General features: G+C 33.1%; 5 protein-coding genes across 5 annotated transcripts; 3 read left to right on the top strand and 2 right to left on the bottom strand.

Moving 5' to 3' along the window:
* Positions 1 to 316: 316 nt before the first annotated feature.
* HELRODRAFT_190910 (hypothetical protein) lies at positions 317 to 3,778 on the top strand (the record flags this gene model as incomplete). The annotated part of the gene is made up of 6 exons (XM_009015683.1): positions 317 to 970; positions 1,056 to 1,199; positions 1,523 to 1,605; positions 1,692 to 1,784; positions 2,193 to 3,459; positions 3,668 to 3,778. The coding sequence occupies exons 1-6, from the start codon at positions 380 to 382 to the stop codon at positions 3,776 to 3,778; spliced, it is 2,289 nt and encodes a 762-aa protein (XP_009013931.1). The 5' UTR covers positions 317 to 379.
* A 620-nt stretch (positions 3,779 to 4,398) lies between these two features.
* Positions 4,399 to 8,458, top strand: HELRODRAFT_110370 (hypothetical protein). Its single transcript, XM_009015682.1, has 15 exons — positions 4,399 to 4,554; positions 4,842 to 4,914; positions 5,089 to 5,180; positions 5,331 to 5,383; positions 5,456 to 5,514; positions 5,623 to 5,745; positions 6,011 to 6,110; positions 6,448 to 6,555; positions 6,714 to 6,820; positions 7,062 to 7,183; positions 7,312 to 7,377; positions 7,610 to 7,716; positions 7,808 to 7,886; positions 7,952 to 8,035; positions 8,147 to 8,458. Exons 1-15 carry the CDS (start codon positions 4,515 to 4,517, stop codon positions 8,179 to 8,181), a joined length of 1,248 nt encoding a protein of 415 aa, XP_009013930.1. The 5' UTR covers positions 4,399 to 4,514; the 3' UTR covers positions 8,182 to 8,458.
* Positions 8,459 to 10,714: 2,256 nt separating this feature from the next.
* HELRODRAFT_75625 (hypothetical protein) lies at positions 10,715 to 18,058 on the bottom strand (the record flags this gene model as incomplete). The annotated part of the gene is made up of 18 exons (XM_009015681.1): positions 10,715 to 10,831; positions 10,971 to 11,118; positions 11,193 to 11,318; positions 11,639 to 11,798; positions 12,006 to 12,076; positions 12,202 to 12,308; positions 12,682 to 12,809; positions 13,106 to 13,146; positions 13,449 to 13,559; positions 13,718 to 13,891; positions 14,156 to 14,299; positions 14,512 to 14,629; positions 14,730 to 14,968; positions 15,091 to 15,203; positions 16,826 to 16,907; positions 17,116 to 17,195; positions 17,513 to 17,614; positions 17,810 to 18,058. Coding segments are annotated over 18 exons (2,310 nt in total), but the record flags the coding sequence as incomplete, so codon positions are not given.
* Positions 18,059 to 19,201: 1,143 nt separating this feature from the next.
* HELRODRAFT_169877 (hypothetical protein) lies at positions 19,202 to 21,395 on the top strand (the record flags this gene model as incomplete). Its single annotated transcript, XM_009015680.1, has 5 exons — positions 19,202 to 19,355; positions 19,953 to 20,275; positions 20,488 to 20,604; positions 20,678 to 20,844; positions 21,356 to 21,395. 5 exons carry the CDS (start codon positions 19,202 to 19,204, stop codon positions 21,393 to 21,395), a joined length of 801 nt encoding a protein of 266 aa, XP_009013928.1.
* Positions 21,396 to 24,827: 3,432 nt separating this feature from the next.
* Positions 24,828 to 26,676, bottom strand: HELRODRAFT_75660 (hypothetical protein; the record flags this gene model as incomplete). Its single annotated transcript, XM_009015679.1, has 6 exons — positions 24,828 to 24,884; positions 25,116 to 25,253; positions 25,598 to 25,702; positions 25,800 to 25,868; positions 26,103 to 26,289; positions 26,570 to 26,676. Coding segments are annotated over 6 exons (663 nt in total), but the record flags the coding sequence as incomplete, so codon positions are not given.

The following is a 26,676-nucleotide window of genomic DNA, read 5'->3' as shown; positions in this document are numbered from 1 at the left end:
CACGTTTCGTACGATTATTTTCTCGCAATTCTTCATCATGTAAATCTTATTCTCCCGTTTGATTAAATTTTTTAAAATTTTAGACTTTGCGAGAAAATTGAATTTATCTAAAATTTTTAAATTGTTGATAATTTTAGTTAATACGATGAAGGCATCAGTGCTTTTAAACATTGGCTCACGCGCAAAACTAAATTTATTAGTTGAAGTTTTTCAAATTTACAACGAACGATAATAAGTCCCAGCGATATTGCAAGATCAAAAGTAAACATAGTGCAATTGTTTATTCTATGTTCTAATGTCAATATTTATGTTTCATTTTTAGTTACTTGCACATGTTTTGGTTTTTTCAAGTTAGATTTTATCTTTCAGAAGCGCTGTCATGAATCGAAACAATTCGAACAGGCGAAATTTTAATAATCGGAACGATAATAGGAACGATAATAATTATAATTTTAATAGCAGCAACAACAGATTCAGAAACAACAACAGATTCAGAAACAACAGATTCGGCAGATACAACAATCGCAACGACGCCATCATGCAATCGAACCATCAACAACAGCAAAAAGTTTCACCATCACAATCTCAACTACCTCCTGAACGACAACAATTCATTCCCCAGTCAAACGTTGCACCGCCGTTCAACTATTTCCTACCACCAGCGACTCCAACAACGATCAACATCTTTCCAACTGCTTCATCAGCAACTCCTAATCAGCTGCCGGATTTTTCTAAACCACCTCCGCCTTTATTTTTGGGGCCACCCCCGCCACTGCCATTTCAGAATCCAGTGCCACAAATAACGACTTGGGGAGCGAATTATGGCGCATTTGTGAATTATGGACATGGTCAAGGACAGTTTAATAACATTCCAGCACATAATAATAATAATAATAATAATAGTTTTAATAATAATAATTTCAATTATGGTAATAATAAGCGTCCTCATTTCAATAATAGCGGAAGAAAAGTTAGTTTTTTATTTTATTCTTGCGAGTTAAAATTATGAACTTCAAAGGTTTTAATATGTTTTAATTATTTCTTTTCTACCCCAGAATAATAATAATTTTACAAAGAACAAGAAACCAAGGATTGACAAGAGGGATCTACCAGAGAACAATAAATTCATCTGCGAGGCTTGTGACAGGGGTTTTAAGACTCAACAACTCTTTGACGACCACGTCAGATCGCATGTAAAAGTTAGTATTGTTAAGTTGGACACCAAAAACTATTGACATATTGTTTTTATCATTAATAATATTATTTAATATATTATTACCATTGTTATACTAAAATTCGAAATGGTTTTTATTTCAGTGTAAAGTTGAAGGATGCATGTATGTTGCCCATCCAAAATTAGTGAAGATGCACTATGAGTTTGTTAGTTCTTTGCAATATATATATATACACATATATACTCTCTTCTTTCTCTCTCTTTCTCTCTCTCTCTTTTCATCATATATATATATATATATATATATATATATATATATATATATATAATGTACTGCCTTCGTTATAGCAACACTTGTCTGGGCTGGCAAAAAGAATCTGGAAGACAGAGACGGCCGAGGAGATCAATAAATGGATTTCTGAAAGAAAGAAGTATTTTTATCTTGTCGATTTTTGTTGCTATTGTCATTATTATTATTATTTATTATTATTGTTGTTGTTGTTGTTATTTTTCTTAGGAATTACCCAACCAGTGAGAACAAGATAAAGAAGGAGAGAGAGTTGGCTGAAAAGAGAGAGAGGGGTGAAGTCATCGAGAGAAAGTTTTTTGGGTGAGTTTGAGTATCTCAATATATATCTCAATATATATATATCATTTTTAGGTATCTATCATTTGTTTAGTATCATTCATCACCATTATTTTCATTACTTATTATCATTCCCCTTAATATTAAACTTTACAGAAAGCTAAGAAACAATAGAAGATACAATAATAATAATAATAATAAAAACAATAATAATAATCGAAAATATAACAATAACATTAGCATTAATAAAATGGAAAATGCATCATCTGATAGGTTTAACAGTAAGAATAATAATAACGGAAGTATTAGAAGTAGTAGCAGCAGTAATAGCGTGACGAAAAATGCTAGTTGTAATGATGATGATGATAATAGTAGCAGTGATGATGATGATGATAGTAGCAATGATGATGACGATGATAATGATGGCACTAGAAACTTGAATCTAAGCGTTGGTGTTGAAATGGAAAGTGAAACTAGCATAACTACAGAAACACCAAAGAGACAATTTATATCCAGCATTGACGACGGATGTAACGTTCATAATTATAATAATGATATTCATAATGATGATGATAGAGATGGTGATGATAGAGATGATGATAGCAGGGTGAGGGGTGTTGACAATAGCAGTGAAGTTCAAAAGCCGAAAGATTTCGATGATGAAGAAGTTAAAACTTTACCTAGTAAAACTTCCAAGAAAGAATTGATATGCGGTAATGATGGCAATACTTACGACGGATATAATAATAACAATAATAATAATAATGATGATGATGATAATAATAATGTTATCAAAAATGATAATGATGATGGTGGTGATGGTGACAATTGCTCTATAATTAAGGATGTTACAAATTTGAAAGATAATAAAGATACTGATGATGATACTGCTGATGATGAAAATAGAGGCAAGAGTAATGATAATGATAATGGTGATGATGATGGTGGTGGTGATGATGATGATGATATGGAAGATGGTGAGATTACGTCATCTGAAGAGGGTGTTAGCCTGTCTGGTAAGCAACGTATCAATATAAATAAGGTGAATAATAACAATAATAATAATAACAACAATAATAATAATAATAAAATAAAGAATAATAATAAAGTTAGTGGTAAAATCGAATTCAGCGCTGATGCTGGTTACTGCAGTGCAACGCAACCGTCACAAGATAACCTGGCTCCTTATAAATGCTTTGACAACAATAATCATAACAATAATAATAATAATTTTGATGATAATAATAATAATAATAATGATGATGACGATGATGATAACATCGGTGACGACGATGACGATTTGGACCAGCCGCTCATACGCTCGTCAAAAAAAACTGATGATGATACTATCAAAAATTATGATAATTATAATAATAATTATAATAATGATGGTAATGGTGATGATGCCGAAGATGCAAATGGGGAGGATTGGGATGATGGAGATGGTGAAAAACGAACGTCACTAACGAAGTCAGCTTGTGGTGACAGTTTTAATGTAGAAAGCAGCAAGAAAGATCGAGAACGTAGAAGACAGGATTCAAGAAACAACAACAATAATAATAATAAGAAGAAGAAGAATAAAAACAACAACAACAATAATAATAATAACAATAATAATGCTACTAAATATAATAGAAATAATAATAAAAACGCTGGTAACAATGGCAAAGTTAACAAGAGAAGTTCTTTGCTTGAAAAGGTTTCATTTCTTTATCCTGCTTTTTATATTTATTGTTATTGTTGGTATTATTCTTTTTATTTGAAATATTTATATATCGCATAAGGGTGAAAATAATTACGCGTGGTAATTTACAAAAAGGAAGCGTTCATCTTGTCGCCATTTTCCAGTTGTTATTTTTATCAATTAAATTCGTAAAATTAACATAATTTATGCACCCCCACTATAGTTACTGGCCAATGAGATTCGACACGAGAGGAACGTCATTATGCAGTGTGCCAGATTCGTGCTGAAGAAACTCGACGGAGCAGAAGACACAATCTCCGATAGAACACATTAAAGAGAAGAGTTTTATTTTAGTTTAGATTTTCTTACTAATTATTATGATTATTATATACAATGGAATGAACATCGGTAAAAACATGTAAATTTTGTTAATTATTCTATATTCGCTGTTGAGTATGTTTTTTGGATGCTTTCTTTTAATAAATCAAATGTTTTTATTGGTGCCTGATGTTGAAGTTTTATTTTTAGAAGCGGGCTCATCTTTACAGTTTTATGTAGGGCAGTTGTTAGATTTCTGTTGCTATTAAAACGTACATAGAAATTAACGCGTTTGTATTACATACAAAAAAACTTAATAAATGCAAGTATACGCAATTATATAAATACAGTATTGCATATCTATTTGTATATGTAGTATATAGTCGATTACAATATATGTGATTATACTTAAAGACAATTGTATAAAATCAAATATAGAGTATATTCTATACACATAACTAGAATGTATGTTTTTATACCTACAGAAATCTAACAACTGTGAAGATTCTATATGTATAAATTAAAAATATTTAAATCTAATGCTTATCTTAAAATACAATGGTATTCAAACTGTATTTCACTTTTAGTTGTTTAAAAGTAAATCTGTTACCATAGTAATAAATTAATAATTCGATCGTCGTTGAATTTGTTGTAACAAAATAATAATTTAAGTGCCATATTTTAATTTTTTTAAATATTCTTACATTTTAAATAATATTTTTATGTTAGAGTATTGTTGTTATAACTAAAAGATGAAGCTTAAGCGATTTTTATTACGATACTATCCGCCAGGTTAGCGTTGTTACATAAAGTAAACTAAGATAAATTAAAAATAAAGTTAGGTTCGTTAAGGGTTATGGAAAATAATTTTTTGATACTAAAATAATATTTTAGTCATGTTATTTATATTATAAAAATTATGTTATAATATATTATAACTCTGTAAAAAATTTATCCATAAATAAGTTATATTATAATTTCAAAATCATGAAATTATATTATTATTTCATAAAAATTAATTATTATTATTTGTTAATTAATTCAATTATAATTTTAATGATTTTTTTGTAATTTATTAGGAATAATTTTGGAGTATGAGAGAGGTGGTATCTTGAAGACAAAGTCTATTGATTTGATAGACTTGAAACCAGAGTATTATATACTTTTCTGTTACAACTTAGTATAAATACTTTGATTTAACTGTTTAACAAGCAGTCAATTTTTCAAGATCTAATGGACTAAAAAGACAATTATGACTTATGATGAATAATTACGACTTTTTTTTATAATTAATAATATTTTATGAAAATAATCACAATTTTATAGCACTGATGTTGATGCTTTAGCATTGGAAATTGCTAGAACAGAAGTTTTAGTGACGCCTTCAAAAATTGATCAAATTAAAGTTTTAATTACAAGTTTGTGGCTGGTTGGTTGACTGGTCGGTCGGTTGGTTGATTAATTGATTGATCACTTGTTTGTCAGTCAGTTAATGTTATAAACCTTTTTTATAGTGAGATTTTTTCAATACTAGTGAAACGAAATTATTTTTCTCTATTTGTTAATAGGACTTCAAGAAAAGCTTCTTTTGCCAGAGAATCAAAAGTTTTATCTATTCAAAGTCAGCAAATTTAATTTTCATAATCGTAAAATCACGATCGCTATTATATAGATAGTAATTTTATTTCTCCAGGTCCTCAAAGCTCACCTACTTCCTCTCACCAACGTAGCCTTCAATAAATCTGGATCAAAGTAAGTAATAATGTTTCAAACAGACATCCATACACCCACAGACACACACGTACGCAAACGTACGCACGCACACACACACAAACGCACATACACACATTTCGAAATTAGCTTCATAACCGGAAGTTACGATAGAACTTGTAAAGTTTGGGACACGGATTCCGGAGATAACTTGGCAGTCCTGAGGGGACACACAAACGTCGTCTACGCCATTGCTTATAATAATCCTTTCGGGTTGGAAAAAGAATCGTTTTTATAATTATGTCTTGATGGTTTGAAGGTTAAGATGCCTGGCACCGCTGTCAAAGTGACCGCGTTCGAATGCAAACAGATTTCCGTTTGTGACATGTATCCTTGTGTAATGCGTTCATTCATTTGTATTATCTACAGCGCTTGATGATATACCTAACCAATACTAAAGATATAATTATAAAAAATTATAATTATAAATTATTATTAATATTACAAATTATAGCAATTATTATTATTATTTTTGAAGGGACAAAATAGTGACAGGTTCGTTTGACAAGACTTGCAGGCTGTGGGATGCACAGACTGGCAAGTGTTACTACACTATAAAAGGACATGATGCCGAAGTGGTCGGTTGTTCGTTTGTTTGATTGATTGATTGGTTGGTTGGCTGACTGATTGATTGATAATTAGCTGATTAATTGATTTGTTGATTGATTGGTTGATTGATCGATTGAGTGATTGATTGATTGGTTGATTGATAATTGGCTGAAAGATTGGTTTATTTATCTAATCGTTTTCCTATCGCTAATCGACTAATCAAATCATTCTTTCAATCAATTTATTTTCACAATAGACCAATCAAATTTTACCATTAATCTCACACTCATCACAGCTAACCAATAAAATTATCCCTTTAATTGCAATTAACCAATCAAAGTGAGATTTCAATTCTACTGCAAACAGGTCTGCGTGTCATTCAATCCGCAAAGCACTTGCCTAGCGACTGGCAGTATGGACAACCATGCAAAACTATGGGACCTCGAAACGGGAGCTGAGATATGCCATTTTAAAGTTAGTACTCTTGTGTTGAAGTTACTGGGTTTGAATGCATACAGATCCCCGCTTTTTTACGCCGTTTGTGTGTGTGTCTGTCTGTGTGCGTGTGTTTTTGATTATGCGTATGTAGTGGTAATAATAATAATAATAATAATACAAATACGAATTGGCAGGGTCATACGCAAGAAATAATAGCGGTATCTTTCAATACGGTCGGCTCTCAGTTGATAACGGGCTCGTTCGACCACACCGTCAGCGTTTGGGACGTCAGAACCGGCAGGTAGGTTGATGCCGGAAATGGGGTTTTCCAATTTAAATATTTTTTTTATTCTTTTGTTCGTTCAATCAATTATTTTCTTCATAAATTCAGTTTTCTGACCGTCCGCCTTTTATATATTGTATGTCTATTGCTTCATCATTTGTTCATTCATTCATCCACTTTTCCATTCTCCCATTCGCTCATTCTTTCTTCCATTAATTTAGTAATTCATTCATTCGTTCATTCATTCATTCACTTTTAGTCGGATCCATACGTTGATTGGACACAAGGCAGAAATCAGTAACGTTCAGTTTAACTGGGACTGCTCAATTATTGCTTCCGGATCTATGGATAAGACTGTTAAATTGTGGGACGCTTTGAGCGGTTAGTTTGCCATTAATTCATTTTTCATCTTCTTTTCTCATTCATTCATTCATATATTTGTTCATTCATTCATTCATTCGTTCGTTCAGTTCATCAGTCAGTTATTCTCTCCATCTAACAAAATGTAGGTCAGTGCATGGTGACCTTGTTAGGTCACACTGATGAAGTCCTGGATGTTAGTTTCGACACTACAGGTATTATTAAAATTGATATTCTTCTTCTTCTTCGTCTTTTTCTTCTTATTATTATTACTACTATAATTGTTAGCAGTAGTTAGTAATAGTAATGGCAGTACTAATCCCGTTACGTATTATTACTGTTTGTAATCTTTACACACACACACGCACAAACAAACAAGCACCAAACACACACAAACAAACACACACACCCGCACGCACGCACGCACGCACACACACACACACAAAGGGCAGTATTTAGCGTCTGCGTCGGGTGACTCGACGGCAAGAGTTTACAACGCACTGACACACAAGATGATATCTAAACTTGAAGGTCACGAAAATGAAATTTCCAAGGTCATTTTCTACTATTATGATGAGTGTGTCATCATCGTCATCATCAACGTCGTCATCATCAACATTGTCATCATCATCATCGTCATCACAGGTCTGCTTCAACCCTCAAGGAACAAGAGTTATGACTGCCAGTTCTGATAGGACCGTCAGATTATGGGACGCTGAATCTGGTTCCTTCATTTCTTCACTCATTCATTTCTTCATTCATTCACTCACTCACTCACTCATTTACAAGGTGTTTGCAAGCAAGTGTTGGAAGGACACACTGAAGAAATATTCAGCTGCGCATACAACTACACTGGAGATATTATTATAACTGGTTAGTAGAACAGGTTTTATTTATTCATTCATTCATTAATTCATTCAGTCGTTCGTTTAATCAATCAACCATTTGTTTAAATACAATAAAAGATTATTTTCACTTTTGCAGCTTCTAAAGACAACACATGCAGAATATGGAAATGATCTATATATCTATCTCGAAATTCATATGACGTTGATTTTCATTAAATTTAATTTAATTGATTACTTTCACCAAATAGCCTTTTTACATCACACGTTACTATTGCTATTACTACTGCTGCTGCTGCTATATAAGCGTGTGTACGCTTGCATGTGCGAGTGTGTATTCATGGGCGTTTGTATGTATGTATGTGTGTGTATGTTGTTTGTTTGTATGTTCGCAATTAAATATGAAGGTTTTATTTTTGTCTGTAATACAAACCGCTAATTTGTATGTGTATTTAGCAGGGTTTTGTAACTTGGAATATCTCAGTTAAAACATTTTAAGTTCGAAAAACAACAAATTTAATGAAAAGAGTATCAAATAAATGAAGAGAAGCATGGAAAGTGAATCGAAACTTGGAGTGTCAATTTTGGAAACTTTGGAGCTGAATATCCTGGACACTACTGATCAAAATTTGAACGACTCTGTTTTAGCAAAGAATGAATTACAATCAAGAAAGCCTGAAATGACGAAATGAACATTTTCAAGGGTTTTCCAACATTTCAACTGAAATCTTTCGTGGTTCATTTTGGCCAAAAATTTAGATACACTTTTTTCCAGAATACGTTTATACCTACTTTTATTCATCAAACAAAAAAAATACTGAAAATGCAGAAAAAAATTTATGATATTGTCATATTGAACAGAAATCAATTGGTGCACGCATACAACATGGCAGTAACATTACAACAAGAACGTAGTCCATAGGCAGAATTTTTGCAAATTTCTTCTTCTAACTTCTCAGTAATGAAAATTTTTTCAATGATTCATCCTACAACAGCAAATACAATACAAATAGTTCAAAATAAAAAGACATTGTTGATTTTCTCTTCTAAATATCAGTTAATCTTCTAAAAGTTATATTTTTGATTATTCAAACATGAAAAATCCCAATTTATTATGCATACATCAGTTGAGCAGTTGAACATGCAATCGCATGCAGTAAAAATTGAAGGAAATCAAGGAAACATGCACGCATACACGCACACACACACACACACAGAATCTCTGAAGCAATTTTAGTTCATGAAAACCAGCAAACAATCCTAATTCAACAAAAAACATCAGCTACATATCAAAAACAACTATTAGTCCCATATATTCATTGGTGATTGGATAGATAACATAGACAGACAGATGAAACATAACATCAACTTAACGTAGATGACGATCTATCTACTTTATACAATTAGGACAACACGTAAAAAGTGAGTGGAGCATACAACACGTACATACATAGAACAATGAAAATATCTCTTAAAAATGCAGCAAAGTTTTTAGTCAGACTGGAAAAATTAATATTAATCAATCAATCAATTAGCTTTGCTGATTGCCACATTAGAGACAGACATATCATCAACCGACCGACCAACAAACTAACCAACTAAATCGCATTTTCACTCGAATGCTTCATAAACGAACAACACAACTTAACTGGTACGTAACAGTTAGAAGTCTTTGTACACATATCTGTACACAAGCAGATATCATTGTTATATTCATGGATATATATATATATATATACTACATCCATGATTTTATCATATTAATAAGAATGTATTATTTTAAATTACTTCCACTTACCTTATACATTGACGCGTCGCTGGTACACTGAGAAATACTATAACACCATTGAAAATATATACGGGAAAAAGTAAGCAAAAATTACGTCGCAACCGGTAATCACATCATTACAAGAGAAACTACAGAATTGGCACTATAACCGTTACTCGTTCATCTTGAAGAAATTGAGATTTTTTTTCCATAAATGTCTTCGAGGAGAGGACATAATCTTCCAGGTGTCTGAATACCAAAAAAAATATATACAGGCACGCACGCACGCACGTACATACATGCAAACAAACGACAAGGACAAGGACAGGACAGCAAATATATACACGCATAAAACTCCAACTTCTAATCTAACAGAAACCTGGCACTGTTCCAATAATAATAATCATACAGATATTTTGGGAAAAAGTTTAGATGTTTAGTACTCGCATACAAAATCACACACACACAAACGTTCACACATATACACAGACACCATTTACACAAACACATGAATGCGGCGATGAATTTGTACAAGAACCAAAACTAAAACGACAGGTCGAGAATAAATGATACAATTATATTATATATATATAAATAAATATATATATATATAAATATATATATGTGTGTGTGTGTGTACGTTTGTGTATGTGTGTGTATTATACTACTATCATTACTGTTCCACATTACTGTTTTTCTTCTGACAAATAAAAATTTACTACAAAGATAAAATCGAAAATTATGAAAAAAGTCTTCTTGATATCAAAACAGTCAGCTGTATTTTATGTACTTACATGCATACAAAACAATACATACATATATACACACGTGTATACAAACACAGGCATACACACATACAAATTAAGGCAGCTATTTAAGGACTTCTGAATAGTTAGTTAATCAAACACACACACACACATAACAAGGCAGCCCATCTTTCTACAAATAAAATAGTTTGTTGGCCAGAGTGTTACTAGGTGACTCATGCAGGGACTGTCCAATCAGGAAGGCCACCTTATGGGCGTACTGGCAGGGGGCTGGCACCCTCACTGTACCCTGCAAGTGTTTGTTTATTTGTTTGTATGTGTGTGTGTGTGTTTATGTGTTTGTATATGTATGTATCTCTGTATATAAACGTTTGCTTATGTTCGTCTGTGAATATTAAAGCAAAAAAAAAAACCACAACCAATCTAACCTGCCAATTGAAATAGAGATGGCAGAGTTTGTAGGTAAGCCTCTGCAGGTGGTCAGGCTTCAGGCCAGAGTCATCGTGAAGGATGTTGTAATGGGTTGGAGTGACAGTGCCCTGGTTAACCGACTGACTGATGAGGAAGAAGTCGTACCTAAGCAGTGGGGTTATGGAGAGGTTACGGTTAGAGCAATAAATGAGATGAAGGTCAGGCGCCGACCTACTTACCAGTGGGGTCTGGTGGCCTTGGTGTCAATGACGGTGCCTGGTGGAGGGTTGGCTCGCCTGTTTTTGTCGAATGCAAAAAATCTGTTGTTGACTCTCTTCTTGACGACGAACAACGTGATTTTAGGCCTGTGCGGGCATGAATGGATGAATGAATGAGTGGTGGAGGGAAACAGTTTCAAGTGTTTCATTCATACATTCATTTTTTTTTGTATTAATTTCCTTTTAATTAATCATCAGTTACTTATTTTCATCCTACCAATATTTCATTAGAGAGGCAGTCAGAAGGAACTTTATGAAAAACATTCCAAACAAAAAACCAACAGAAACAACCGCCACCAACAAAACTCCAACAGCAGTGAAACAAACGAAATCCAAAACGAAAACAAAAAAAAAACAACCAGCAACAGCAAATAACAATGTGAATAATAAAAAAAAAAACCCGTTACTTATATTTGGGATCATTTTCATCCTTGCATCCCTCCTGAATCTGGAGAAGCTCGTGATCGTAGACCATTCCCAGCTGGCCGTCTCCGACACCATCCCTGTACACGAAGATTCTGCCGGGTCTGTTGCCGCCGTTGGCTGTGGTGAACGCCTTGACCAAACCTGCGTGAACATTCGTTCGTTCGTTCGTTCGTAAGTCACTCAGTGGTTGTATAATGTTGCATTAGTAAGAATACTAATTAGTAATAATAATAGGATAGATAGAAAGAGATAAATAGATAGATAGACAGATAGATAGATGAGACAGAGGTGGATAGATGGAGAGACAAATGAACAAAAGAATGAACGAATGGATGGGAAAGTTCCTACTGGCAATTGCAGCGCACAGACAGCTGGATACTTCTTCACCTTTCTCCTGGAATGCCCATGTAGTATGATACCTGCGTAAGCGAATGAGAGAATGATATTTCTATCTATCTATCTGTCTATCCATCCATCCATCCATCTATCAACAAATCCATAAACCAACAAATCTATCAATTAACCAGTCAATCAATCAACCAACTTGGTAAAAGAACTGTTTGTACTGCCAACAATGCCAACAACTGATCGATACTTCTTGGACGAGTCATGGTAGGTATCGATCCCGATGACCATTGAGTACTTCATGGCCTTAAGTGGCGAAAAAAAAATTCTAAGATACATACTGCACAAAATATCACAATTATAATGCAATAAAATCATAATAGCTTAATAATATTATGATCGAAAAAAGAATAATAACACAATTATAATATAAACAAATCATAACAAAGTTATAACAAGAACAACAATTATAATATAATTAAATCATAACATACCACAAAAAATGTTGTATAATATAACAAGAATCAATTAATTAATCAATCAATCAATCAATCAATTTTCGTTTAGCATCCAGAGACCCAGTTTCCCCGAGGTAGGACGTTATAATATAACAAGAATAATAATTATAATATAATTAAATCATAATATATCACAAAAAATATAATAAAAAATCGCCAACGGGTATAGAGACAGCCCATCCTTCGCCTCCGACCTTGCAGTTCACCTGGATGACGACCTTCGTGGCAACAGAGAGGACTGCCCCCGGCTGCTTCCTTAGAGTCTTCATCAGCATCACCTGGCTCGGTACTGTTTGATTGTGACGAAAATGAAGAAGATGAAGATGAGGATGTCGAAGATGAGGATGATGGTGTGATGTGAAGAGGACGACGAAAATGGTGGTTGCTTGTTGAGGTAATATGTCCGGCAATACTGACTTGTATGTATTGTGTGTGGTGAGGATGTTGAATTGATGGTGAAAATGTAATGCAATATAGATTTAAGGATGATACAAATCACTAAATAAAATCAATCAATCAATCAACCAATCAATCAACCAACCAATCAACCAACCAATCAATCAACCAATCAATCAACCAACATACTTGGCACATTAATGCACAAAGTTTTCTTGATAACATCATACCTGAAAATCGTTTAAAATAAGCAATAACGACAACGCTAACGTGTAATAATTATTAAAATAGAACCAAAAGACGGACAGACGGAAAATTCACTCTGGTATAATAAAATTAAATTCACTAATTGACAAGCACCATACAAACAATCCATTTATTACTTCTTATTACTACTTGATTAAAAATGAAATGCAGCGGCGCAGCAACTACACCAACTACAGCAGCAGCAAACAAGAACAAACCCAAAAAACAAACCACACAACAAACCACACAAAAACAGAAGCAGCAGAAGCAACCGCGGCGAACTTACTTATCCTTCTTTTCACTTTCCAGCACGCACATAACTAGCTGGTAATCCTTCCTATCAAATTTCTCCAGAGTCTGTATGTAAGATCTGTTACTCTCATCGTTCAAATCGTAACTGAAAACAAATTAAAAAAGAAACTAAAACAAATCTGAATGGCCAGAAAATGTGTAAATATTAAAAAATCTCTAGCCCACACCCACAATCACACACCACTCTCTCTCTCTCTTTTACACACACACACACACACGCACGCAAATAGCATCGCAACTAACACTTCAGGTTCTTCAATTTTTACTCCCATCATCTGGCCAGCCTGCACCAATTTTGTGAAAAAGTTTTGACATTCTTCAAAACGCCTCTTTGGGATGACCATAGCCCAGCGTTCGAGACGTATTGGTGTCAGTAGATTTAGGGCACGCATATCTCTGCTCCAATCAGCATTAGAACTGGCCGTGACCTTTGTGAAATAAATAAAATAAATTACTAATTGAAGAATTATAATAAACAAACAAATAAACAACTATCATAGGCTTTATAATATGTCTCTATAACAATAATCATCATCTTCATCTTCAGTAACACCAACTTTGAATAACCAGACATCAATAAATTAAATTGTATTATACAATAAAATGATTAAAAATAGAATCACTTTAACACATTAGCACCAGCAAGCACACACAGACGCGCGCGCGCCCGTGCACACATACAAACATACTTTGGGATTTTCTCGTGCAGACCCTTTTATTCCTAAAAAGATTTGTTCCGCCTCCAGAGTTCTGGCTTCTATTGTCAATAGGTTGGGATTCAATGATAGATTCCAGTTGGCTAAATCCTTCATGGCGTTTTGAGAGCTGCGTGGAAATGAAAAAAAATCACCTAACTACTTTTAAATGTTTTATGCGAGCGCCCATATAATCTCTTCATACAATCCACGCATGTATACCTGTTAGGCGTCAATGTGAATCAAGCCTACACGTTTAGAACATAAGAACAAATCCTTGTCTAAGCAGCTGGAAAAAATGCATAAAAACAGAAATCCCACTCAAAAAATTTCCCCTCTAACCGGCGTATCTGCTGGTGAAGCTGTTCTATTTTGCCGGACCTTTCGTGGGGCCCAAGCCTCGTGTGGGTTGATAGCTCCCTCATGCTGTGAAAGTTTGACTTGATCTCATCAGATATACCTGATGTATAAACGTACGAATGCATGCATGAATGCAGCTGTATACAAATGTACACACCAACCGGTCAACTAACTTAACCAGTGACGGTCAACTAACTAACCAGTGACAATGCACAATTCAGGGATCAAACATATGGGGCCATCCTGGCCAGCCCTCTTCTCCCGTCTACTGGGTACGCTCAGTAGAAGAGGTTGTGTGTCGTCTAGGAGGTCAATGTGGTGCCTAGTCCGGTAGTACTCTTTGAAGGACATCTGGGTGGTGCCATCTCTCATAGGGAAGGTGTCCATCGGGGTGCGACGCCAGTCGATATCGTCCACTCTGTACGTTCTATTGTTGTACCTGCAGGAGAAATATAAATGAGAGAAGTCGATGAGGGAAAGTTTAATGGTTGTGATTAGCCTTCATTATATAAATATTATAGAAATTGATTTACGTTGTTACAACACAAAGAAGCCCCAGACCTGGTTAGCACAATCTTTCCAACAACATCTCTCTTGCTATCTTCAACGTAAGAGCGAGGTCTAAGCTTCCTCACATTGTACAGTATATCAAGCACAGTTTCCTGGCCTAGGACCTGAGCAAGAAAGTGAGATAGGGACGAAATTAGTGAGAGTAAGGAGAGAAAGTAAGATGTGAACAAAATTAAGGAGAATAAGGAGCAACAAATTGAGAAAAAAAGAAAAAAGAGAAAAGAGAAAGGGAGGTGGAGAGAGAAAGAGGTGACGGGAGAGAGAATGAGAGAAATAATTGTTAAATTTAAATAAATAATCATATGGCTGGCATTCAAAGAAATATCTGCTCAACAATCTGGTTCCATTTAATTTCATCCACCTACTACTGCTGCTACTACTACTACTGCTACTACTACTAAAGTCTTCACTCGAGGCCAACCAACCATACAGAATAAGCAAAAGACAGACATGGTGAAGATATAAAGTTTCCAATGGCATCTGTCTGTCATTCACCCATTAAATAAAAACAACAACTACTACTTTTATTACTACTAATGCAACTATCACCGCTAATACTAGCTTAACTAATACTACTGATGCTATTGATTTAAGGAAAGAAAATAGCTGGTAATGTTGATTGTGCCTGACAAGCATGTACACAAATGACAATAACCTTATGGAGAAAATATTTCTCTTTTAAACTTCTGCCAAAAACAATCAAAAACCAAACACAAGCAAGCCAAAATAAACAAAGCTGAAGTTAACAAGAATATAAAAGTTGTCAGGCAGTCAGTCATCTATAACTAAGATAAGTTTATTATTATTATATTGCAAATATATATATATATATATATATATATATATATATATATATATATATATATATATATGTATATAATTATTTCTAAAGAAATGTTTAGAAAATCATTACATAATTACACATCTTGGGTGCTTTACACACACACAGACACATATAAAATATAAATATAATATAAAATATAATAAATATAATAATATAAATAAATAATTATATGTTGTTCTTCAACTTTATCAAGTAGTTTTAACCAATGAAATTATCAAACAATTAGCACTAGGTAATTATTTAACAGTAGAGGTTAATGATAACCACTTTATTACTGTTTACAAAAATGCCATATCTTTTTATTTTACAATAGAAAATTGCAAAAACATACAAGAAAAAACTAACTGAACTGAAAAATGTTAAGAATAATATTTTAATGAAGGGCATATGTTTAGTAAGTTATATCAATCAACTAATTTTTTTTTCAAAAACATCATCATCATCTTACTCATCATCATCTAATACAATCAAATAATTGAAAGGCTGAATTTGGACAGCCTAAAAAAATTGCCTATAAAAGCAGCCAAACCCATCTTATATTAGTGTACACCAAAGAGAGTACATACACAAGCTCACATATACACAATGAAAACAACGTGTATGCATGTGTGTGTGTGTGTGTGTATGTGTGTGTGTGTATGTATGTATGTATGTATGTATGTATGTATGTATGTATGTATGTATGTATGTATGTATGTATGTATGTATGTATGTATGTATGTATGTATGTATGTATGTATGTATGTATGTATGTATGGATTTATGTCTGTACATATATTTTTAAATTTTATGTGTATTGCATATATAAAAAAAACAACACCATCATTAACAAGTCCTAATCGAAGTCATCATCATCGTCGTCGTCATCATCATGTTACACACCTTATGGCAGATGTCAACCATGAGGTTTATTCCCTCATCATACTCCAGTATGGAGGTAAAATATCCTGGCCAGACCTTCAATCTAGGGAGTGAATGAATTGGAATGAATGAATGAAGATTAAAGGAATGAAAGAATGAATGAAAGAGTGGCTGAATGAATGAATGAACAAATAAGTAAATGAATGAATGGATGAGTAAATAGATGAATGAATGAATGAATGAATGAATGAATGAATGAATGAATGAATGAATGAATGAATGAGAGATACACTGACATCTAACTTACTAACCCCAACTCCCTTATGTCAATACCAGCCTGAGGGTTGAAATAATTTCTTCCCACGATCTGCAAGCCAATCTCCCTCAACACCTTACTGTTAACAGGGTGAAAATTATAAATTCTAAAATAGTAATTATTATTAAACTCACCATAATTATTCTATATTATTGTATTATATTATATAATTATATTATATTATTATAACCATTACCAAGTTATATTATTACCATTCTGTGAAACATTAAACCTAGAAAACATTAAACCAGTGGGAATGGTGAAAAACAAAAACAAAGAAAATTGTTCTCTATTGAAATCTCACGCACGCACACACACACACACACACACACACAAACAAACAAATGTACAAATGCACAAACACAAACAGTACGTTCAGAAATCAAGGAGACAAACTTTTTAAAGATGAGGTTATATATCTGCAAGACCATTGGTGAAGTGTACGGCACAGCATTTGTATATCGGATCGATATTTTGATGTCCTCTCCACTCCTCTCATTTTTCGTGGCAATGTCGCCGTTGCCTAGCAGCTATCAGCAATTTTTTGTTTCTAACATCATTTCAAAAATATTGCAGACAACACGAGCAACAGTTTCAGCATCAGTTAGATAGCTAACATCACCATCAACCAGTTTATTAATACTTTGTGTCAGGTAACCAGAACCGAGGAAATTTAAATTTAAGAAGACGCAGGAACAAAAATGAAAACATACCTTATCGTCAATCCTGTGTGACGTGAAAAGGATGGACCCGTCAAACTGGTTGCAACTGTCGATGCCAAGGTGCTTCTCAACTGTTTTTAATAAGTACTTTCTCACCCTTATGTTGGGAATATCGGGGACAAAATCAACATGGTACTGAAAGAAGGCAGACTCCGATTTGCGTTGGAAATTGAACAGGTTGGTGCAGATGGTCAGTCTCGTTCCAGACAATCCTGTGCAGTGATTAAAATTGAAGAGGTGATTTAAATGCACAAATTTTGAACAAAAGATGAATGATCCAACGTGATGGCAGACCTTTTTTGTCTAGAACATGGTCAGGTCGGGTTCTCCTTTCCTCATAAGCTTTCGCAAGATGACCACGACGATGACCTCTTGCTACATTCCTCACATCCAAATCTCCCATCTGGCCAACGAGATTTGCCAAATCTGCACCTCCTCCTCCACCACCAACTGCCCCCTGGTTTGGCTCTCCTCCAGCTGCTGCTGCTGCAGCTGGTGCCTACAAAAATTAGTAGTTAGTGAAATATTTAGTTTATTTACTGTCACTAATTATAAACATTTTATCTATACCATCATCCTTTGGCCTGGATTCATTGGTGGCATGTTATCATTTCTTGGGACTCTAGCTTGTTGTTGAGGTGGAGGCTACAATTACGAAAAAAATGACAACACAGATACAGTAACTTTAAAATTCAGATAATTAAGAACTCTGAAAAGTTTTGAATATAATATAAAAAAATTAGACCAACCCTAGCTACTGCTGCGGAACCACCGGGGTCCCTTCTTGCACGATCAGCCCCTCTCCCTCGGGCACGTCCCTGCTGCTGGGGTCGACCGTCCGGCTAACAAGAAAAAAAATTAATATAGTAAAGTTGAAAAATAGTAACCAGTGACACATCATCCAATCGGTCTACAGACGTTTGGTCCCGAGATGATTGGTCCATTATAAAATAGACGATTGATCCCGTTTTTTAAGACGATTGGTCCTAAAATCAAAGACGATTGGTCCAAAAAATTTTTTTCAACAATTTTTTCAATAATCCAAAAAAATTTTAAATTTAATTTTTAAATTTATTAAAACTCTATAATTTATTTTACTTGTCTATGTAATAACTAAACAAAGTCGTTAAACAAAGCTAATAGTTTCCGTTTCCTATTTGTTCGTTACGGTCTTAAATTTTTATATTTACTTTTTAAGTTTATTAAAACTTTATAATTTATTATATATGTCTATGTAATAACTACACAAAAACGTAGTTGATAGTTTCCAGTTCCTATTTGTTCATTACGGTTTGATCTATTTTGATCTATTCATTATTTGGTTTGATCTATTTATTTTACTTTTGATTTTCTGCAAAAATGTCCGATTTATGTGTAGTGTGTTTATGTGTAGTGTGCGACAGAACAGTCACTGCAAAACAACATGCACTAACATGCGATGTTTGTACAAGATGGTGTCATCGAAAATGTGGTACAGGCTACACTACTTACCAATATAGTAAGGCAAGACAAAGTAAGTTATTTAAAATTTAAATGTTTCATATTTTTAATTTATGATTTTTCCATAATTTTTATTATATAATTAATAATAAAGCAAATAATTTAAACTGTTATATAATGCGGTAAGGTAAGGCAGACCGTAAGGATAGGAGATAGTGTATAATATAATAAGATAGCGATATAAGAGATAGCAAATGTAAACAATCGATATAGGTCAAAAACTCAATTATTTGTAATTATAAAATAAAAGAACCAAAATAGTGAATTAGACTGATATAATTATAATATTTTACTGTTTAATCTTTTCATGAGTCTTGTAAATTTAGAAATAACGATTTCTAATTTAATTTTAAATTTTTTTAATAGATGGGAGGGATTTGCCACACATTTGTAAGATGTGTCGAAGTAGTAAAAAACCCTGGCCATCGACAATCAATTTCATTGTCATCACCCGCAAAAGCAACGTTGAACTCTACCGAGAGGAATAATAGCTGCATATCAAATAATGAAACACAACATAATTTGATGGAAATCATAGCTCCTACGTTGATAACAGAAAATCCATCAATTTTTCATGAACAAGCAATCGCACCATTACCCATAACAACAGAAAATGTGCAAGTTCCACCTAGGATTACATTTGAAATTGTTAAACAGGCAACTAAAAGAGAGGGAGATCATTTAGTTTCCAGTGATGGGCACAATTTGACTGTTAAAAGCAAAACAAAGAAAGGAAAGACCACTTGGGTATGCGCTAAAAAAACTAATGGTTGTAAAACTATAGTTATTCAACAAGACGATAACTTTACCATTAAAAATGAACACACCTGTCAAGCAATAGCTGGGGCTACTGGCCTTGCTAAAATTCGTGCAAAGTCTTACCAGGCTGCTATGGAGCAACCTTTCACTTCAGCACTAGATATTGTTAATAAGGTTAATTTATGTTACAGTTTAATAATAAAAAAGCCTAAATTTAATTTATATAAATTAAACAGGCTACTAGAGAGATTGTTTCGGCTGGAGAACTTTTTCATCTTATCAACCCACAGCATTTAGCTTGAAACGCTAATAGGTTCAGAGAATTAAAACGTCCAAGGCATCCAGAGACATTGTTTTTTGAATTAGATAATTCATTAATTCCACAGAACTTTTTATGTGCAGATTTAAAGAGGGATAATCAGAGACATCTCTTATTTGCAACAGAAGACCAATTAAACTCATTACGTCAAGCCGAAAATTGGTTTATGGATGGAACATTCAGCGTAAGTTTTCAATATTATTTGATATTTATTGAAATGTATTCACAATAAATTATTTATTTGTTTTTGTTTTTAGGTTGTAAAAAAACCTTTTTTCCAACTCTATACTATACATGTTTTCATAAAACATAATGATAAATATGTACAAATCCCTACATTGTTTTGCTTAATGAGCGGAAAAGCAACAAAAGATTATGAATGTATATTCGAATGGACTGTTGGAACAGGAAACTTGAACGTGAAGTCAGTCACATGTGAGGAATATAGTTTTGTTATATTTAAAAACAGTTTAAATATTTTAACACACATGGATTCACCTTATTTATTAAGGCGATTTACAAAAAGACTACAATGAAAAAAAAGAAGAGCACTCTAAATGCAAGTTATTATTGGCATTGCCGTTTTAGCCATCCGAATGGATACCTGGGATGTTTGAACAGTTAGCAGTTAATGAAGAAAATGAGAAATTGAAAGAATTGAATCAATACATTCAAAAAACGTGGATGGATGGGAAATTGTTTACGCCTAAAACGTGGTCGGTCTTCAAAAGGAAATATAGAACAAATAACAATGTTGAAGGTTGGCACAACCGCATCAATAAAAATGTACCAACCAACGGCTACAACTTTTCCAGCTGATTAATATATTGCATGATCAGGCCATTCGAATAATTTTTGAAAAACATTATTTGGTAAATGATATAGTTATAAACAAAAAACGACAAAATCAATTAAAACATGATCAACAAATTCAGGATATGTGGACATCATTTGATAATGGACAAATTAGTGTGAAAGACATGTTGAACCAAGCTTCAAATTTTAATAATTTTGATAAGTTATTGTAATTAGTATTTTTTATTATGAATTTTAAATATAAAACGCCATTTTAATTCATTTGTTTTTCTAAATTAATCGGTTTTTTCATTTCAATTAACAGTCTTATTTGTTATTAAATCAATGAATTTATTGAAGCGCCATTTCCGAATGAATCTTACAAACAGTCGGGTCTTGAGATCCGCTCTGAACGTCGTGAGTGATGAACAATCAGTCAATCGATTTTTGCTGTAGCAGCATTTCCGCGATGTTCATCAGCGCTTCTAAACAACACACAGCATATATGAATACTTGGTAAACGACGTATCACACAAAGCATGTGATAGGCGGGTATTCTTTTGTCATATTTGAACCAGGTCACTGCAAAAACAGGACCAGGCGTGTTTAACCACTGAGCCATCAGGCCGCCCTAAGTAGTTAGAGATCGAAGAAGAGTTCCAAAGAAAAAGATCAGAAAAAGCAATAGCAGATTTGGCATGAGAGTGTTTTACAGGAGTTAAGAAAGTGAGAACAAGAAGACGATCGTAGACCAGGGCGTTTAGGTTTAATTAAAATATCTGATAGATACTTAGACTGAGACTTATAAATTAAAGTGCAAAAGAGTAAGATGGCGATAGATACATAAGAGTAGAGATACAAGCCGCCGCCGAGTTAAAAGCTTTAGTTTAAGAATGTAATGTAGGTTCAAAATGACCTTAGTAGAGCGAATTACAATTACTGCTAATAATCAATTTTAGCAGTAACAATGTTGATAGAAGTTCATACTTTCATCTACGTACAATAAAACACTTATGTCTTTTCTTGATGATTCGACTTTTTTTTCTTGTTTCTTTTTTAGTTACCTCTAGAATTGATTATTGTAATTCGTTCTACTATGGTCTTTCTGATTCTACTCTATATCCTTTGACTAAAGCTTTTAACTTGTTGCTCATCTAGTTGCTCATGTCTATTTTTTTCATATATCTCAATATCTTACATTTTTGCACTGGCTACCTATAAAATATAGAATTATTTTTAAAATTTGCACTTTAATGTATACAGTCAATCTAAGTTATTTCCTAAGTATTTATCAGATCTTTTAATTAGACCTAAACGCCCTGATCTACGATTGTCTTCTTGTTCCCACTTTTTCTTACATCATGTTCAATCAATCAATTAGCTTATAAAGCGCTATTTCCGCGATGTTCAACAGCGCTCCTCAATGAATTTTGAAAACAGATGGGTCTTGAGATCTGCTCTGAACTTCGCAAGTGATGGAAAAGTAGTCAGAGAAGTAGGTAGAGAGTTCCAGAGAAACACACTCTTAAATGTTAAATACTCTTATGCTAAATCTGTTTTTGCTTTCTCTGGTCGTTTTCTTTAGAATTTTCTACTTCTTCTCCATTACTTATGAAGTTTAGAGCAGATCTCAAGACCCATTTGTTTGTAAGATTCATTGAAAAACACTGTTGAACATCGCGGAGTGTTCAAAACATCTCATTTACGTCATTGAAGTTTTAGGACCAATCGTCCAAATTTCTAGGGCCAAACGTCTTTTAGTACCAATCGTCCAAAAATACACAGGACCGATCGTCTTATAAATCAGGACCGATCGTCATAGAAATCAGGACCATTCGTCTTAAAAAGCAGGACCAATCGTCCGCGAGACCAAACGTCTTGAGATCATCCAATCATTATAAATAACTCCCCCTAATTTTTTTTAATGATAATTTAAACTTAGTAATTAAATCTCATTGAATCAATTTTTCAATCAATCACATTTCTGGCTTCCGCCTGGCTGGTTTCACAAATCTACATTTGTTCTCAGATTGCAGCAAAACATACAACAGCATCACCATAACTTTGTGCATTGCCGATATAAAGAACTGTTTGCAATTAATTTTAAAATGGCAGGCAGTCCATGCTGCCGCCACCACATATTCTTGTTCATGGTTGACAGAACAAGCAAAAAGTCTTCTTTCAACTTTCAAAAAAAACTTTAAAAAAATAGCAGCTAAAAATAGTGAATAAAGCAAATAATTTTGAAATAGAATAATATCACTCACGTTCATTATTGCTGTAAAATTCGCAAATAAACACTTCAGTAAAGACTTGAAAACAAAATTTAGAAATACCAAATTCCGGAAATAGAAATAGAAAGACCTTGCATGTAAAAAAAACTTGTATTATAGCCATAGAGTTATGAGCTAGAAGAATCTAAAAATATTATCAATTTTTCGCATTGCGCTAGAATACAGACAAACAGTTTGATGCGCTGGGAGTTTGGCATAACCTAAAATAATTATGGATGGTTAGTTAAAAAAAGGATTGAAATGAATTCTAAACTTATTCTCGCTCAGATACCACTACATCTTGCATTGCTACTTATACTGTTTCTGTATCGGCATTTTCCTATCTCCTACATGATGCCATGTCAATTGACTGCATTTCTCGTCTTAATGATGTCTGTCTCTAAACCATTGAATTATATATTTATATATATATATATAATTCCATGCTCTAAACAAATAAAAGTTGTCTAGCGCGATTAAATTTGCCTAGCAACGAATGTGGAGAGTACGGTCTGGCTTCGGTGAGTGCCAACCTAACACTAACTAGAATGATCCACATTCGGTTGAAAAAGTTCCTATATAAATTTAAAAACGATTAGAATTCGTAGTTAATGACGCAGTTAACGACATGACGGGAATCAAAGAAATTACCTGGCAAACAGTCACGCTTTCATGTGAATGTTTATACCGTTTTATTTAATGTGACAACAAGTTGGAATTTGACTTTCAAAGTTTAATTCATGGAGTTTGAATGAATCACAGAAAATTAAGTTAACTAAAACAATAATTATAATGGAAATAATAACAATAACGTCATAAGTCACAGCATTATTGCTATTTCTTAACACCATTCACATGCAAAAACAGGGGGAACAAGAAAAATCTGAAACCGAAAACTTAGAAATTTAACTAAAAATTACGCAATAGTAATAATAACAATAACAATACCAAATAACTTCAATTGAAAAACGTTTTGATAAACACTTGATAATTTAAACACACACACACACAACAAATACACGTACAGACATGCATACGTAAGTAACGATACATACTCAATACCACATACCTTAAATGTATGTACAACACCATAACCTTGTAACAATCATCAACAAAACGACAACAAAAACAAGGCAATACAAACAAAATAACAATAATTGTAATAAATAATAATGTGTAATAGCAACATCATTCCCTAACCAACATGTAGGGAAAATATCTTAGATTAACAGAGGTCACCATTATCGTTTTAATCAGCAAAAACCAACATTATCAACTTCATCACCATCCTCATCCTATACAAATAACAATCCTTACAACCACCTCACGACCTTCCACTTCAAGCTTTGACCTTTTTCAATTCTTCCTTGCCCAATTCATTTATGATGCATATGTGCTGTTCAGTGAATTCAACATATATAAATTATGCAACAATAGTGTATAATATAATATAATATATAAAATATACTACATATTAGTTTATATGGAAACTGATAATGATATCAACTCAACAATTCCGTCAGATTACTATTAAATTGAAAACATTGAGACAGTCAATCCTACAATTTAATGAGGAACAAACAAACTAACAAAACAGACAAATGAACAGATTTAAAAGTAAACCCACATCTAAATCCCTGAAATAGTCGTTATAGTCGGCACCGTATCCTATGATAAACCTATCCGGTATCACAAAGCCAGCAACTATGGGTGTGTGAACAATTAAACAAAATTCATCAATACACATAGGTATTATTTTCAGCTTCTACCTAAATTTAACTCGAAGTTGGACAAGAACTTGTGATAAAAAAAAATGCTTGAAGAGCTTTAATATGAATTTTAAAAGAATCTTAACATACAGTCAGGTGTAAAGACTCTCTTCTCATTCTTCTTTATTATCAACCTTTGGTAATAGAAAATTAAAGAATTAAAGAGAAAGTGAAAGAGAGAGAGAGAGAATAAGTGAGATAGTGAAAGGGGAAATGTATAATTTGGACATTTAAACAGTAAAAATACTAACATGGCTACAGAAAGAGTGTGAAAGTCAGGATAAAAAAGATAAAATGAGAGAAAAACATTGTTAACACTAAAGATGACGAGTAAAAGTACTAACGAGACAGTATTGACAGATTTGCAATTGTATTCTTTTAATGAGTTTAATAACTCCTTCATCGTGAAACCGGTATCTATGATGTCTTCGATTATGAGGACATTCTAGAGAAGAGAGCAGGGCAGAAAAAAATTTAACAAAATCACAAATTAAGTAAATGTAATGTGAGAATTTGTAGTTTACGTAATTGCAAGTACTAACTCTCCCTCTGAAGTTATTAAAGATGGTCTTCATCGTTACAAAGTTTAATTTTCCAGTTGAGTTCACATTCTAAATGAAAATTATTATAATAATTAAATTATTCTAATCTGATTTCCAATCTGAATGTTAATAAAAATTATTTCATTCAAAGATTTCATTCAGTATCACACTGACATTGCCTACCAAACTAGTTCTTAGTTAAAATACTTAAAACCTAATCATAAACTTTTCTATAAGATAAAAATTACTATTACTACAATGAATAATAATAGTAATAAACTAAAACTTTTTAATAGAAACAACCTCATAGCTACTAAGCTGCAGAAATTCGAATATGATTGCTAGCTCTTTAGATGAATGCCTAATGGCCTGCCTTAGGTTGTGAACGAGGTCACAGTAGAAACGAAATGCCCCTTTCAAAATGCAGACACACACTAGTTCATCTTTATCTTTGTAGATTTTTATTATATCTTCTGCCAGCCGTTCAACCCTAAAAAATGACAGATTATGATTAGATGTTCAATTATATTCAATAGATTGAGATTTAGTGTGAGTTTGATTTCTATGGTTTAATTTAAATGAGAATTAGTTTCTTGCAATCCAGTATAGATGTTAATTATTAAATGATCAAAATACCTAAATGTGACAGCAAATCACATTCACATATACAATATATCACAATAGAATGAAAGTTGTATACATACAAAAACCAGTAAAGAACAAATGAAAAAAGAATGAAATAAATCAACACATGTAGTTGTAGTAAATACCTATCTTTGATGAGCCCATATGGGACAATGACACTCTCCACATATCTTTCATACTGTTTCGGGATGCTAAACAGTTCTGGTTTGTACTCTTTATCAAGGTCTTTTAT

The sequence above is a fragment of the Helobdella robusta genome, assembly GCF_000326865.2.
Source record: "Helobdella robusta unplaced genomic scaffold HELROscaffold_16, whole genome shotgun sequence".
In the NCBI taxonomy this organism is placed as follows: domain Eukaryota; kingdom Metazoa; phylum Annelida; class Clitellata; order Rhynchobdellida; family Glossiphoniidae; genus Helobdella; species Helobdella robusta.
Note: the sequence above shows the minus strand (reverse complement) of the source record. Positions and strands in the feature narration are given on the sequence as shown.